At 37.5% G+C, this 16,087-nt stretch overlaps 1 protein-coding gene across 2 annotated transcripts in view; it reads left to right on the top strand.

Annotated features, from left to right (window-relative positions):
- NBEAL1 (neurobeachin like 1) overlaps positions 1-16,087 on the top strand; it is a 179,444-nt gene that overhangs the window by 135,968 nt on the left and 27,389 nt on the right. For both annotated transcript variants that reach the window (XM_036073916.2, XM_078071206.1), the window contains 4 exons: positions 175-284; positions 5,086-5,203; positions 8,351-8,448; positions 15,281-15,397. In XM_036073916.2, coding sequence (XP_035929809.2) covers positions 175-284; positions 5,086-5,203; positions 8,351-8,448; positions 15,281-15,397 — 443 coding nt within the window. The remainder of the gene's footprint in view (positions 1-174; positions 285-5,085; positions 5,204-8,350; positions 8,449-15,280; positions 15,398-16,087) is intronic.

The following is a 16,087-nucleotide window of genomic DNA, read 5'->3' on the forward strand; positions in this document are numbered from 1 at the left end:
ATAAGAATTATTTTTACCTGTTCAGTAAATTTAGATCAAGAAGGGAACTTGGTTCTCACCTTTTAGAGAAGAAAAGAAGCCTCAGTTTTGCTAAGGATTGTGCCCTTATACTTGTTTTACTTGATTTATTTAAATCTAAAATGATTTGATGCATTTATCTTTTATTTGTCTTAGAATTTAACTTGGGTTGTCTACAAGTTTCCAAAGAAGTAGTAAATGATGTCATTCTCCCCAAATGGGCTAAGTCAGCTGAAGATTTCATCTATAAACATAGGAAAGCTCTGGTAAGACTTTTGTGTTTATTTTTATTTATTTATTTATTTTTAATGATTTTATTTCTTTATTAGAGAGAGAGCACAAGTAGGCAGAGCAGCAGGCAGAGGGAGAGGGAGAAGCAGGCTCTCCGCTGAGCAAGGAGCCCAATGCGGGACTCCATCCCAGGACGCTGGGATCATGACCTGAGCCGAAGGCAGCCACTTAACCAACTGAGCCACCCAGGCACCTCAGATTTTTGTGTTTATTTATTAGATTACTAAGGTAGAGATGCATGTGTTTTCTAGGGAATAGATTGATGTATATCTGGCTATTAATTATTTTTCTAGATTAATTTGTCATCTGTTACGTATACTGTTGTAGAGAGTATAATATGGTAATTTATTTTGAGGTTCTGAATCTTCTGATACAGTAAGAATATAGTATAGTCCCAAGGATATATAGCAAAAAAACATATATATATATATATTCAGTTCTATAAGATAACTGCCTGTTGTATTTTAAACTATTCCAACCACCAAGCTGGTGTCGTTTGGTGTTTTGCAGTTCCCACTTGTTTCAAATCTAACAAGGATGAGGGGCTCCTAGGTAGCTTGGTCGGTTAAGTGTCCAACTCTTGATTTCAGCTCAGGTCATGATCTCAGGGTCCTGGGATCAAGTCCTTTGTCAGGCTACACGCTTAGTGTGGAATCTGCTTGAGATTCTCTCTCCCTCTTCCTTTTCCCCTCCCCCGGCTTGTGCTTGTGCTCTCTTTCTCTCTCAAATAAAGAAACAAATAAAATCTTAAAAAAAAAAATCTAACAAGGATGAGTACATTTTTGTTTTCTCTGAAGGATTTCAGTAAGTTTTTAATACGACTGCGAAATCCTAAATTCCACTTTTAAAAAATGTTAGTTTTTAGCTGAATTTCCAGTTTGGGATTAAAAGAGTAGTGAGAGGGGCGCCTGGGTGGCTCAGTCGTTAAGCGTCTGCCTTCAGTTCAGGTCATGATCCCAGGCTCCTGGGATCGAGCCCCGCATCAGGCCCCTTGCTCAGCGGGAAGCCTGCTTCTCCCTCTCCCACTCCCCCTGCTTGTGTTCCCTCTCTCGCTGTGTCTCTCTCTGTCAAATAAATAAATAAAATCTTAAAAAAAAAAAAAAAAGAGTAGTGAGAGTTAAACACTGATATTGTGTCATTTTGTAAATGATGCGTTTTTTTCCCCCTACAATAGTCCACTTAGTTCTCTATCTAAACTGAAATGTTTCAGAGTCTGAAACTAATTAGGCCAATACTTGGAAACGTTCTTTGTCATTAGTATATAGTATGTCAAATTTATAAAATTCAGGATTAGATCATAATATTTGTAAGCAGTAACACTATGCATGAATAAGGAATTGGAAAAAACATTAAGCAACTCAGAAAAAATCTGTTACTGATTAGCTAGCCAGGAACTTCTCAGATGCATTCCTCTGTATTATCTATGACATGAAGTGTAGGAGTCCAGGATTTTAGGAAGACATGCTCCTTATATTAATATGTTAGAAGCCTGTGTTTCAGTTATGTATTGCTGTGCAATAAACTACCCAAAATTTAGTGGCTTAAAATTTAGTCATTTTATTATCTCTCACAGTTCTGTGAATTAACTGGTCTCAACTGAGCAGTTCTCATCTTGCTTGAGGTTCTCATGCCCTTGCAGTCATAGCAGTTGAGGTTGGAGTCATCTGGAGGCTGCATTGAGTGAGACAATGCAATGCTGGGCTTTTCTTCCTTCCCATGTAATCTCAGGATATCTCCTCTTCATGTACATGTCTACAGCTCAGGAAGGAGTACAAAATTGGAAGCTTCCATGCTTTCTTAAGGCTTAAGCCTGTGAACGGTCACAGCACTTGTGTCACCTTGTCAGAGTCATACAGTAGTAGGATCAGTGCAGATTCAAGAGGAAGGAAGGTAAACTCCATCTCTCAGTGGTGGGAGGTTGCAAAAAAGAATTTGCAACCATCTTTAATCCTCCACATACAGTCTGCCCTCTGACTACAAATTATTTGCATTCCTCTTACATGCAAAATGTACATACTTCCTCTCAAGATCCTCCCAAAGTCTCATGTCAGGGACCTTTAAGTAAGGGATCTGCAAACTTTTTTTTTTTTAAAGATTTAATTTATTTATTTAATAGAGAGAGACAGCGAGAGAGGGAACATAAGCAGGGGGAGTGGGAGAGGGAGAAGCAGGCTCCCCGCTGAGCAGGGAGCCTGATGCAGGGATCTATCCCAGAACCCTGGGATCATGACCTGAACCGAAGGCAGATGCTTAACCAACTGAGCCACCCAGGTGCCCTTGAAAACTTTTTCTATAGAGGACCAGGTAGTAAATATTTTCGCTGGCTTTAAGGTCTGTGTCAAAATTCTGCCATTATAATGCAAAAGGAAATGGATGTGGCTTTGTTGTACTACTATACAAATCTGGAGCTAGTAAAATTTGGCCCACAAGCAGTAAGTAATTTGCTGATCCATACCTCATGAAGGCATGAGGTCTGAAGTCCAGAATCTTATTAGTAATCTAAATTAAATCCATGTGGGCACAAAACTACTCAGGTTTGTCTGCTCTTGCATCTGAAGACTGTGGAGTAGAGAAACAGGTTATCTGTCCCCACATAACAACCGTGTTATGACAGAGACAGAAGAACTATCATAGACACTCTCATTCAAAAGGGAGATTAGAAGGGGTGCCTGGCTAGCTCAGTCCATAGAGCATGTGACTCTTGATCTCTTGGTTCATGAGTTTGAGCCCCACGTTGGGCATAGAATTTAATTTAAAAAGGTGGGGGAAAGAAAAGCAAGAGGTACCTAGCAGTAACTGGTTTATAACAATTCAGAATTCCAGCAGGGACATGCTTTCAGTTCTTTCATTAGGGCCCAGTGCTATTCCCTAGGAGTGGTTCTCTATGGCTATTTTGTTTTACCCTTTGGCTCTTAGCTTCCTGCTTTGAGTCATTGTTTCTTTTACATTAAAAAAAAAAAAAAAGTGCATGAGTATCTTTGTCAGCCTCTTACCTAACCACAGTAAATTGAAAGCCAACGGTCTCATCCTTTTCGAAGTTTGTCTCTTTCAGTCTGAACTAACTGAACTAATACAATATCTTTTAAATTTTTCTGGGTTTCTTATGCATCAACTTTATTGGATAAAAACCATTTCACATTACTTTAGAATCTAAACAGCTTCTTATTTCCTTTGGGCCCAGTGGGAGGCTACTATGGAAAAATTAAGATTCTTAAGATGTTCTGTTTTCTAGTTGAGTGGGCCTGTGCAGCACAACCTTAAATCTTTGAAGTCTCAGCAGATTGCTTCACAGCCACACTCTTGAACTAAACTTTCGCCTGAGGCCATATTTTACTGGTGACACCCTGATTTGATCATTGACCTTGGCCATTTCTCAATTAGAGAGTCTTTGCTCTCTAGTATCCTGGGAATGAGAAATAATTTTATTTGGAAGCCAGCAAGACCTGCTCCTTTATATTTTTTTAAAGTTATGCTTAAAACCTAAATAGCTCTTTTTTTTTTTTTTTTTAAGATTTTTATTTATTTATTTGAGAGAGAGAGACAGAGATAGCGACAGAAAGCATGAGCAGGGAGGAGAGGGAGAAGCAGGCTCCCCACTGAGCAGGGAGCCAGTACTGGAGCAGGACCCTAGGATCATGACCTGAGCCGAAGGCAGACGCTTAACCCACTGAGCCACCCAGGCGCCCCATGAATAGTTCTTTTTTTAAATTCATCTTACTCCTCCCACACTTTATCACAGGCAGCTAAAAGATCCAATTAGCAGGAAAATCTCCATCCCCAGATAACACCCAGGTGCTCATTACAACAAATGCACTCCTTAATCCCCATCACCTATTTAACACCTCCCCCCACCCATTGTGTGGAAATGTTGAATCACTATGTTGTATACCAGAATCTAATATTACACTGTATATTAACCAACTGGAATTAAAATAGAAACCAAAAAAAAAATCTCTATCCCCAGATTCATTAGTTGATTAGGTACTCTTTCTATCTTTGATGGAACTAAACTTGAGCCCCCTTTTCTACTGTCTCCAATAACAATTCCCATACCTTTTCCAAACCATCACTAACAGGCTTCAGGAGGTCCTTCAAGCCTCTGCCTGCCACACAGTCCACCTTCTTAGTGGGGTGGTGTTGGGTCGGGTAGGTTGGAGGGAGTGATTTTCAGCCACCTTTAATCAACCCCAACTGGTTTGTTTCTTTGAATTGAATTCTAGATAGCTATTTCAGTGGAAATTTCACAGCAAATATATATCCATAGCCATTATTAAGTATTTTGTTGTTGATATTTAGGCTATTAGAATACTTGAGTTATTTTCTTTACCCATTAGTTAAGAGGTGTATACGTATTATTAAATATTAATAAATGGGGCGCCTGGGTGGCTCAGTCGTTAAGTGTCTGCCTTCAGCTCAGGGCATGATCCCGGGGTCTTGGGATCGAATTCCGCATCGGGCTCCCTGCTCAGTGGGAAGCCTGCTTCTCCCACTACCCCTCCCCCTGCTTGTATTCCCTCTCTCGCTGTGTTTCTCTCTGTCAAATAAATAAATAAAATCTTCAAAAAAAAATTAATAAATATGTCTACATTATACTAGATAGAGTATATCCAAAATATGTGGTAGATACTGATTGAATGTTTAACGTGATTTTGAGATAATTTTATTAACAGTGATAAGATTTGTGTGTGGAAATGCTTAATTTTCTCTTACGTTTTAAAGGACCAATATTTACATTGTAGTTGGAAGGTATCTCTATATTATTTTTTCTTTTTCTAGGAGTCTGAATATGTTTCTGCTCATCTTCATGAATGGATAGATCTGATTTTTGGCTATAAACAGAGGGGGCCAGCGGCAGTGGAAGCACTCAATGTTTTCTATTACTGTAGTTATGAAGGTATAAGCCTATATACTTTTTATCTTACATTCCATTGATGGAAAGTATCATTTAATTGATGTTTATACATGATATTTTGGTCATGAGAAAGACTACATTTAAAAATAGTTTTAATGATCTTTTCTATTTGAAATATTAAGAGACTGATGAGTGGGTTTTTTAAAATAGTAGTTAAGGGCGCCTGGGTGGCTCAGTTGGTTAAGCGACTGCCTTCGGCTCAGGTCATGATCCTGGAGTCCCTGGATCGAGTCCCGCATCGGGCTCCCTGCTCAGCAGGGAGTCTGCTTCTCCCTCTGGCCCTCCCCCCTCTCATGTGCTCTCTTTCATTCTCTCTCTCAAATAAATAAATAAAATCTTAAAAAAAATAAAAAATAAATAAAAAATAAAATAGTAGTTGAGAGCATATATGCAAATCTTCACTTTTCACAGTGAAGGAAACCATCAACAAAACAAAAAGGCAACCTACTCAGTGGGAGAAGATATTTGCAAGTGATATATCCAATAAGGGGTTAATATCCAAAATATATAAAGAATTTATACAATTCAACACCAAAAAAAAATCCGATTTTAAAACTGGCCAGAGGACCTGAAGAGACATTCTTCCAAAGAAGACGTACAGATGGCCAACAGACACATGAAAAGATGCTCAGCATCACTCATCATCGGGGAAATGCAAATCAGAACCACAGTGAGAAGTCACCTTATGCCTGTCAGAATGGCTAAAATAAAAAACATAAGAAATAACAAGTGTTAGCAAGGATATGGAGAAAAAAGAACCCTTGTACATTAGTGCAGCCACTGTGAAAAACAGTATGGAAGTTCTTCAAAAAATTAAAAACAGAAGTATGCTATGATTTCCACTACTGGATATTTACCCAAAGAATATGAAAACAGTAATTTGAAAAGATCTGTGTATCCCTTTGTTTATGGCAGCATTATTTATAGTAGTCAAGATATGGAAGCAACCAGTGTCCATTGATAGATGAATGGATAAAGAAGATGTGAGACACACACACACACACACACACACACACACACACACACACACACACACACACACACAATGGAACATTACTCAGCCATAAAAAAGAATGTGATCTTGTCATTTGTAACAGCATGGATGGACCTAGAGGCTGTAATGCTAAGAGACATAAGTCAGAGAAACACAAATACTATATGATTTCACTCATATGTGGAATTTAAGAAAACAAATGAGTAAAGGGGTGGGGGCAAAAAAGACAAACCAAGAAGTAGACTCTTAACTATAGGGAACAAACTGATGATTACGGTGGGGGTGGGGGAGGAGTTAAATAGATGATGGGGATTAAGGAGTACACTTGTCTTGATGAGCAACAGGTGATGTATGGAATTGATGAATTACTATGTTGTATATCTGAAACTAATATTACACGGTATGTTAACCGGAATTTAAGTAAAACTTAAAAAAAAAATAACTGTTAGAATTTAAAAATGATGTAAATAAGTTCTAACAAAACAAATGAAGAAAGAAAAAAACAAAAAGACAGACTCTTAAATACAGAGAACAAACTAATGATTGCCAGAGGGGAGGTAGGTGCAGGGAAGACTGAAGGGGGATAAAAAAAAAAAAAGTATATATGCAAATCTAATTATAAATGTCAGTTATTGGTGGCATAAAAGTTTTTGATTACTGGCCCTAAGTGTCCTATTCAGTCAGGTCCTACAATAAGTGCAAAGAAGACCTTTAGTATTATAAATAACAAACTCTTCAAATGGTAAAATAAGTTGACATCATTCTAATATTTAGCTCGGGATCAAGAACATTTTCTGAAGGCTTTGAAAGCCTTAAGAAGTAGTTTTTTTCTAATCCTTCAGTAGTAAAGATTGTGAATAGTGTGAATTTATGTGAACTTGAGCAGAGTCCACATGCCTTTTGGTAAACAGACAAGTATGTTTTTGCGTTGCCATATTCATTTGATAATAGTTTTGTAGAGAGGTAGTATGCATGGTGGTTATGAGCATAGGCTTTGAAATCCAACTTACCTAGTTTGGCCGCTTACTAACCATATCAAGTATGGTTGGGTATAATCAGTTAACCAGAATATCACCTTTCCCAGTATTTGTTAGATAAGCAGTAACTTAACAGTCTTTTGTGTGGTTATTACACTTGTTTCAGCTTGATTATCATGAAGACAACAATTAGGTGTACTGTGAAATAGTTTGTAATTTTCTTTTTTTTTTTTAAAGATTTTATTTATTCATTTGAGACACAGAGATACAGAGAGAGAGAGCATGAGCAGGGAGAGAGGCAGAGGGAGAAGGAGAAGCAGGCTCCCCACTGAGCCAGGAGCCCGATGTGGGGCTCGACCCCAGGACCCTGGGATCATCACCTGAGCCAAAGGCAGATGCTTAACCATCTGAGCCACCCAGGTGCCCCAGTTTGTACGTTTTCAAAAGAAACTTTTATGCACTACCAGTTAACTTTTGTTTAAAATATTTTTGTTCTAAATAATGGATGGAATTTATTTTTATACATACTTAATGTTTGAAGTCACTTTTTTTTTAAAAAATTGCCTCTTGGGGTGCCTGGATGGCTCAGTTGTTAAGCGTCCAACTCTTCATTTCAGCTCAGGTCATGATCTCAGGCTCGTGGGATTAAGCCCTGAGTTGGGCTACACACTCAGCATGGAGTCAGCTTGTCACTCTCCCTCTGCTCCTCTCCCGCCCCCGACTCCACTCGTGTTCTCATGTGCTCTCTTGCTCTCTAAAATAAATAAATAAATAAATATGGGGCGCCTGGGTGGCTCAGTCGTTAGGTGTCTGCCTTTGGCTCAGGTCATGATCCCAGGGTCCTGGGATCAAGCCCCGCATTGGGCTCCCTGCTCCGCGAGAAGCCTGCTTCTCCCTCTCCCACTCCCCCTGCTTCTGTTCCCTTTCTAGCTGTGTCTCTCTCTGTCAAATAAATAAATAAAATCTTTAAAAAATAATAATAATAAATAAATAAACAGAATCGTATACAAAATTGCCTGTCTCACAATATTCTTATAAACTGAAAAACAGAATGCTATTTTGTTGAAAATACACTATTCAATCTCCACTATATTAATCAGTTATGTGGCTTGCTTAGTTTTCACTCTGTAGTGAGTTGACTACTTCTCTTTGTTTTAGGAGCTGTGGATCTGGATGCCTTAACAGATGAGAAGGAAAGAAAAGCCTTAGAAGGGATGATTAATAATTTTGGGCAGACACCTTGTCAACTGTTAAAGGTAAGTCATTAAAGGTATTGATTATTAAAAAAAAAAGTTATTGATTACATAAGTCTAGAATTTAATTGCTAAAGAGTACTACTAGCATTTTCAAGTATTTTAATTATTTAAAACTATCTCTCAGAATTATCTAGAATTTAAGAAAATTATACTGTCACTTAAAAAGTAAATAGATTTAAATGATTGTTCCTATTTTGAAATAACAAAATATTGTGGTCAAACGTATATAGTCAATAACTCTTGAGTCACAGAGGAGTTATATTTACTCAGAAAGCCAATCACTTTTTGTTTAAACAACTAAAATGTGACTGGAACAGGATTTGGATGCATGACCATCCAACTCAAAAGTCTTTCTACCATGCTGTGTCTCCTCTGAATTAATAGCTGTAAACTCTTTTATTGAATTAGATCACTTTCCATGTTCTGTGGGCTATTATTTATATCCTAATAATGGCATTTTCTGCCTTAGTTGTATATTTGTGCATTTGCCTCACTTTATTATGCTATAGGCAGCCACCTCTTAATCATTTTATATCTTTCTTGCATATAGTATTTGTGTAGTAAATATTTATAAATTGAATCTCCACAACTGTTACAGCAAGAATGTATCTAAATTCTGGCTTATAAATATGTTGAACTTCTGTTAATTCAGTTATCAGACTAAGCTTTGTAATTACTACAGTTCCTTAGTAGAGTTTGTTTGAAGCCTCCAACGTGGTTTTTTACAGAACGGTCATATTTAAAATCAATGTTTTATACCTATCTGCTGATAGAATGCAAAATAACAGAAGAAAACAGAACACTTCATTGAGCTTCAAAATAGATTCTATAATATTTTTGCACCAGCTTTACTTTTTTTCATATGAGTAGTGCTAATTAGTTTTTATCACCATAAAAAATGATGGAAAGGTCAGCCTTTGATTTTTTTTTTAAATTTTCTATTTAAATTCAATTTAGTTAACATATGGTGTATTATTAGTTTCAGGGGTAGAATTTAGTGATTCATCAGTTGCATATAACACTCAGTGCTCGTTACATCAAGTGACCTCCTTAATGCCCATCACCCAATTACTCCATCCCCCCAGGGCTGGATGGCTTGCCTGGAGGAATTCTACCAAACATTTGAAGAATTAATACCTATTCTTCTGAAACTTCCAAAAAATAGAAATGGAAGGAAAATGCAACAGACTTCTGTGTATTGATTTATATATATATATATATATTTTTATATCCTGCGATTTTGCTGAATTCCTGTATCAGTTCTAGCAATTTTTTGGTGGAGTCTTTCAGGTTTTCTACATAGAGTATCATGTCATGTGCAGATAGTGAAAGTTTGACTTCTTCCCTACTGATTTGGATGCCTTTTATTTCTTTTTATTTTCTGATTTCTGAGGCTAGGACTTCTAGTACTGTGTTGAACAGCAGTGGTGATAGTGGACATCCCTGTTATGTTCCTGACCATAAAGGAAAAGCTCTCAGTTTTTCCCCATTGAGAATGATATTCACTGTGGATCTTTCATATATGGCCTTTATGATATTGACGTATGTTCCCTCTGTCCCTACATTGTGGAGGGTTTTTATCAAGAAAAGATTATGTATTTTGTCAAATCTTTTTTCTGCATCTATTGAGAGGATCATATGGTCTTATCCTTTCTTTTATTAATGTGGTATATTATGTTGATTGATTTGCAGATGTTGAACCACCTGTGCAGCCCAGGAATAAATTCCTCTTGGTCATGGTGAATTATCCTTTTAATGTACTGTTAGATCCTATTAGCTAGTATCTTGTTGAGAATTTTTGCATCCATGTTCATCAGGGATATTGGCCTATAATTCTCCTTTCTGGTGGGGTCTTTGTCTGGTTTTGGGATCAAGGTAACGCTGCCCTCAGAGAATGAGTTTGGAAGTTTTTCTTCCATTTCTATTTTTTGGAAGTTTCAGAAGAATAGGTATTAATTCTTCAAATGTTTGGTAGAATTCCTCCAGGCAAGCCATCCAGCCCTGGGCTTTTGTTTCTTGGGAGATTCAAATTACTGATTCACATTCTTTGCTGATTATGGGTTTGTTCAGGTTTTCTATTTCCTCCTGTTTCAGTTTTGGTAGTTCATATATTTCTAGGAATTTATCCGTGTCTCAGATTGCCTAATTTGTTGGCATATAATTGATCATAATATTCTCTTATAATTGTTTGTATTTCTTTGGTATTGTTTGTGATCTCTCCTCTTTCATTCATGATTTTATTTATTTGGGTCCTTTCTCTTTTCTTTTTGATAAGTCTGGCCAGAGATTTATCGATCTTGTTAATTCTTTCAGAGAACCAGCTCCTAGTTTCACTGATCTGTTCTACTGTTCTTTGGTTTCTATTTCATTGATTTCTGCTCTAATCTTCATTAATTATCTTCTCCTGCTGGGTTTAGGCTTTATTAGCTGTTCTTTGTCTGGCTTCTGTAGGTGTAAGGTTAGGCTGTTTATTTGAGCCTTTTCTTGCTTCTTGGGGAAGGCCTGTATTGCTATATACTTCATTCTGGACTGCCTTTGCTGCATTCCAAAGGTTTTGAACTGTCATGCTTTCATTTTCATTTGCTTCCATGTATTTATTTTTAATTCTTCTTTAATTTCCTGATGGGCCCATTCATTTTTTAGTAGGATGTTCTTTAACCTCCATGTATTTGTGGTCCTTCCAAATTTTTTCTTGTGGTTGACTTCAAGCTTAATAGCATTGTGGTCCAAAAAAATGCATGGTATGATCTCAGTCTTTTTTGTACTGGTCGAGTCCTGATTTGTGACCCAGTATGTGATCTATTCTGGAGAATGTTCGTGTGCACTCTTAAAAAATGTGTATTCTGCTGCTTTAAGATGAAATGCTCTGAATATATCTGTGAAGTCCATCTGGTCCAGTGTGTCATTCAAAGCCCTTATTTCCTTGTTGATCTTCAGCTTAGGTGATATGTCCATTGCTGTGAGTGGGTTGATGTTCCCTACTGTTATTGTATTATTATCAATGACTTTTTTTAAGTTATTAATTGATTTATATATTTGGCTGCTCCCAAGTTAGGGACATAAGTATTTACAAATGTTAGATCTTCCTGTTGGATGGACCCTTTAATTATGATACAGTGTCCTTCTTCATCTCTTATTACAGTCTTTAATTTGAAATCTAGTTTGTCTGATATAAGGATGGCTACTCCAGCTTTCTTTTGATGTCCATTAGCATAATAAATGGTTCTCCACCCCCTCACTTGCAATCTGGAGGTGTCTTTGGGTCTGAAATTAGTCTCTTTTAAGCAGAATATCAATGGGTCTTGTTTTTTTATCCATTTTGATACCCTGTGTCTTTTGATTGGAGCATTTAGTCCATTTACTTTCAGTGTAATTATTGAAAGATACGAATTTAGTGCCATTGTATTACCTGTAAAGTCGCTGTTCCTGTAGATTGTCTCTGTTCCTTTCTGGTTTTTGTTACTTTTGGTCTCTCTTTTGCTTAAATGGCCCCCTTTAATCAGGGCTGCTTTAGTGTTCACAAATTCTTTTAGTTTTTGTTTATCTTGGAAAGTTTTTATCTCTCCTCCTATTCTGAATTACAGCCTTACTGGATAAAGTATTCTTGGCTGCATATTTTTCCCATTTAGCTCGTTGAATATATCATACCAGTCCTTTCTGACCTACCAGGTCTCTGTGGACAGGTCTCCTGCCAGCCTTACATGTCTACTCGTTAAGGACCTCTTGTCCCAAGCTGCTTTCAGGATTTTCTCTTTATCTTTGTAATTTGTAAGTTTCATGGTGTTGACCTATTTTTGTTGCTTTTGTGGGGAGTTCTCTGTGCCCCTTGGACTTGAATGTGTGTTTCCTTCCCTAGGTTAGGAAAGTTCTCAGCCATGATTTGTTCATATAAACCTTCTGTCCCCTTTCTCCCACTCTTCTTCTGGGACTTCTCTAATACAGATATTATTTTGCTTTTTGGAATCGCTGAGTTCCCTAAGTCTACCTTCATGCTCTAATAGTTTTATTTCACTCTTCTTTTCAGCTTCATTACTTCGTGTAATTTTACCGCTGTAATACTGATTCACTCTTCTGCTTCCTTCATCCTTGTTTTTATGGCCTCCACTTGGGTCTGTATCTCAGTTATAGCATTTTTAATTTTGACCTGACTAGATTCTAGTTCTCTTATCTCTACAGTAAGGGATTCTTCTCTAATGTCTTCTCTACTTTATTCATGCCCAACTAGTATCTTTATAATTGTTGTTTTAAATTCTAGTTCAGGTATCTTACTTATATCTGTATTGATTAAATCCCTGGCTGTGAGTACTACCTCCTGTTCTTTATTTTGGGGTGAATTTCTCTGTCTTGTCATTTTGTCCAGAAACGAAAAGAAAAAGAAAGAAACAACAATAACAACAACAGAAAGAAACTAAGTCCTGGATGTGTTTTAGTCTACTTGTTAAAAGAAACTAGATCCCGGGCACATGGGTGGCTCAGTTGGTTAAGCCTCTGCCTTCAGCTCAGGTCATGATCCCAGGGCCCTGGGATTGAGTCCCACATTGGGCTCCTTGCTCAGTGGGGAGTCTGCTTCTCCCTCTACCCTTCCCCCCTGCTCATGATCTCTCTCTCTCAAATAAATAAAATCTTAAAAATAAAATAAACTAGATCCCAAAATAAGAAAAAAATATATAAATACAATGAAAAGAAACAAAAAATAAAATATATGTAATGTTTATAAAAGTGAAAATTAAAAAAGGATTAAAAAAAGAATTGGAAAAAGATAAAATAATAACTAAAGAATAAAAATACAAAGAATGCTAGCTACTGTTTTCCCCTAGAGCCAAAGTTTTTCAGCCATCTATGATCAGTAGACTTGGTGCAAGGGAGTTGTTTGTGCTGGTCTTCTGGGGGAAGGGCCCCGTTGTGCTGATTCTCAGGTGCAGTTGCCCTAGTGGAAATGCGCCTGCAGTGCACAGGGAGGCTGGGCTTGGTGTAAGTGGCTCCAGGCTCCACTAGGGGGTGCTCTTTTGCTCCCTGAAGACTTCAGCACAGATGGGCATGATGGATATGGCAGCATTCTGCTTTCGAGCCCCGGAGCTGAAAATTTGCACTCCCCACTCTTCAGTGAGCCCTCACAGAAAAGCACTCAATCACTCTTGTCTCCCCCGTTTCTGTCAGAACTCTGTGTTCACCCTGCCTGTGTCCAAGCTTTTTTATCCCAGGCACGTGACTGAGTTTCAAAACTCCAAAGTTTAGGGACTCCTACAGTTTGGACCTGCGCTGTTCTTCCCAGGGATGGTCTTGCCACACTTCTGCCATTTGGGGGACCTGTCTCAGGAAAGCAGTCGCTTGATCATGTAGGGGATCAGTTTATGGCAACACAGAGCAGAAAGCTGGCACTTAGACTCGCTGTTCTTGGGTGGCTTCTACGCTCCTCTACCTGGGAACTGTGCCTTACTTAGCTACCACCCGTTCTTCTTGTGACCCCAGGGATCCTCAGATCACGCTGTGACACCTGGGATTCTGCCCCACTTCACCATCTAGCACCTTTAAGCCAGGCATGTCCCTCACTGTAGTTGCAGTCTTCTAAAAGTTCTGATTTTGCACTCTGCTGCTTATAATACTTTGTGGTAGCCTCCTTAAGCAGGCCCTCCTCCCCACTGCTGTATCCTCGGCTATATCACACCAGATTCAAATCTCTGTGCCTCCTACCTTCCAAACAGTGGTTGCTTTTCTACTTATAGACCTGCAGCATTTCTTTTCTCAGAACTCCAATTGATTTCTTGGGTGTTCAGAATGATTTGATAACTGTCTAGTTGTATTTGAGGGATGAGACAAACTTAGGGTCCCACTACTCCTCCACCATCTTAACTCCCAGTCAGCCTTTGATTTAAAATAAAGTGAATAAATACTCATATGGATTGAGAGCTAAATATTGAGGTACTTATAGCTGTCATATTATTTTTCTATGATCTGATATTTTGTGATGGAGATAGAAAAATCCCCTTTAGATGGAATTCTGTTCCGCATTTTAATTATGCCTTTTGCTTGTTAATTTGATTTACCATTTACTTCTTATTTATGAAGATAACACTGTTCTATGTTGCTAACATTAAAGTTAAGGAAAAATATTTTAATTTATTTGAAAACAGATGGAGCAATATTTATAATTTGATTCTAATAGTATTGACATTTTGATCTTATTTCAGGAAATAAGGATTCACCCATATAAATTTTGACTTTTGAATGATTCATTTAATTTTACCAAGTATTTATTAAGCATCTGTCATACTTATATACAATTCTAGGTATCAAAAATCCAAAAATGAATAAGATTTGTTTTCTGATTTTAAGATAACTTTTACCTGAGGGTACCTGACTAGCTCAATTGGTGGAGTGTGCACCTCTTGATCTCGGGGTTGTGAGTTCAAGCCCCACACTGGGTGTAGAGATTACTTAAAAAAAAAAAAATCTTAAAAGAAAAAAGATACCCATTGCCTGGTTGGAAAAGATATACCATAAACAACTATATAATCCAACATAGAAATAATTACTAAATAAAATACTAAACAAAGCAATGTGTTGGTAAAAATAATAAAAGAGAATAATTAATTCTAGCTTAGAAATTCAAGAATACATCAATAAGAAAAACTTTAAAGTAGAAGTAGGGTTTCTCTAGAAATGAACAGCGTAAAGACTCTGCTGAAGGAGTAGTCTGAGCAATGGCCTAGAATTTGTCAACAGTGCGTGGTATGTAATCCAGTATAGCTAGAGCCCAGTATGTACAAAGGAATACAGTGAGAGATGTCTTAATATAGTTATGGAATTGTTTTTTCTTAAAATTATTTTGAAGGAACCACATCCTCCTAGATTGTCGGCAGAAGAAGCAGTGCAGAAGCAGACCAAAACAGACACTTCAACCCTAAACCTATTTCAACACCTCTCTGAACTCAAGTCATTTTTTATAGAGGTAATATCCAACTTGGTAATATCAAAGCATTTTCTCTGTGAATTCTATACACCAGTCAATGCCCCTTTTATTCTGTAAAGAGGGGGTCATAATATTTAATCCAAAATAGTAAAGAATGTTGCAATAATATGTTCTTGGATTTTTAAAACAATCTTACTGGAAGTTTTTGTTTGCTGCTGAGTGGTACTGAGACCTGTTTATCTTGGCTTGCTTTATTCTACATCACATTTTCCAGACAAGGAAGAATAAATAATTTGATTTAAATTGCTTTTCATGACAGCTGAAATGATATGCAGAGGGAGTGTAAAATAACTCCTAATTATAGTGTCTGCTCATTTATAAAATATGGCCCAGTAAGTCAGATTATTAATTGCTAATATCAGAAGGAATAATCAAGTAAAACAAGATAGTTAATGCTATAATTGAAAGAGTACTTTAGGGGCGCCTGGGTGGCTCAGTCGTTAAGCGTCTGCCTTCAGCTCAGGTCATGATCCTGGGATCCTGGGATCAAGCCCCACATCGAGCTCCCTGCTTGGCGGGAAGCCTGCTTCTCCCTCTTCCCCTCCCCCTGCTTGTGTTCCCTCCCTGGCTGTGTCTCTCTTTGTCAAATAAGTAAATAAAATCTTAAAAAAAAGAAAGTACTTTAAATTCAAATGTTTAAATATACATATTGAATTACTTTGAATGGTT

This window comes from Halichoerus grypus, chromosome 4 (genome assembly GCF_964656455.1).
Source record: "Halichoerus grypus chromosome 4, mHalGry1.hap1.1, whole genome shotgun sequence".
In the NCBI taxonomy this organism is placed as follows: Eukaryota; Metazoa; Chordata; class Mammalia; order Carnivora; family Phocidae; genus Halichoerus; species Halichoerus grypus.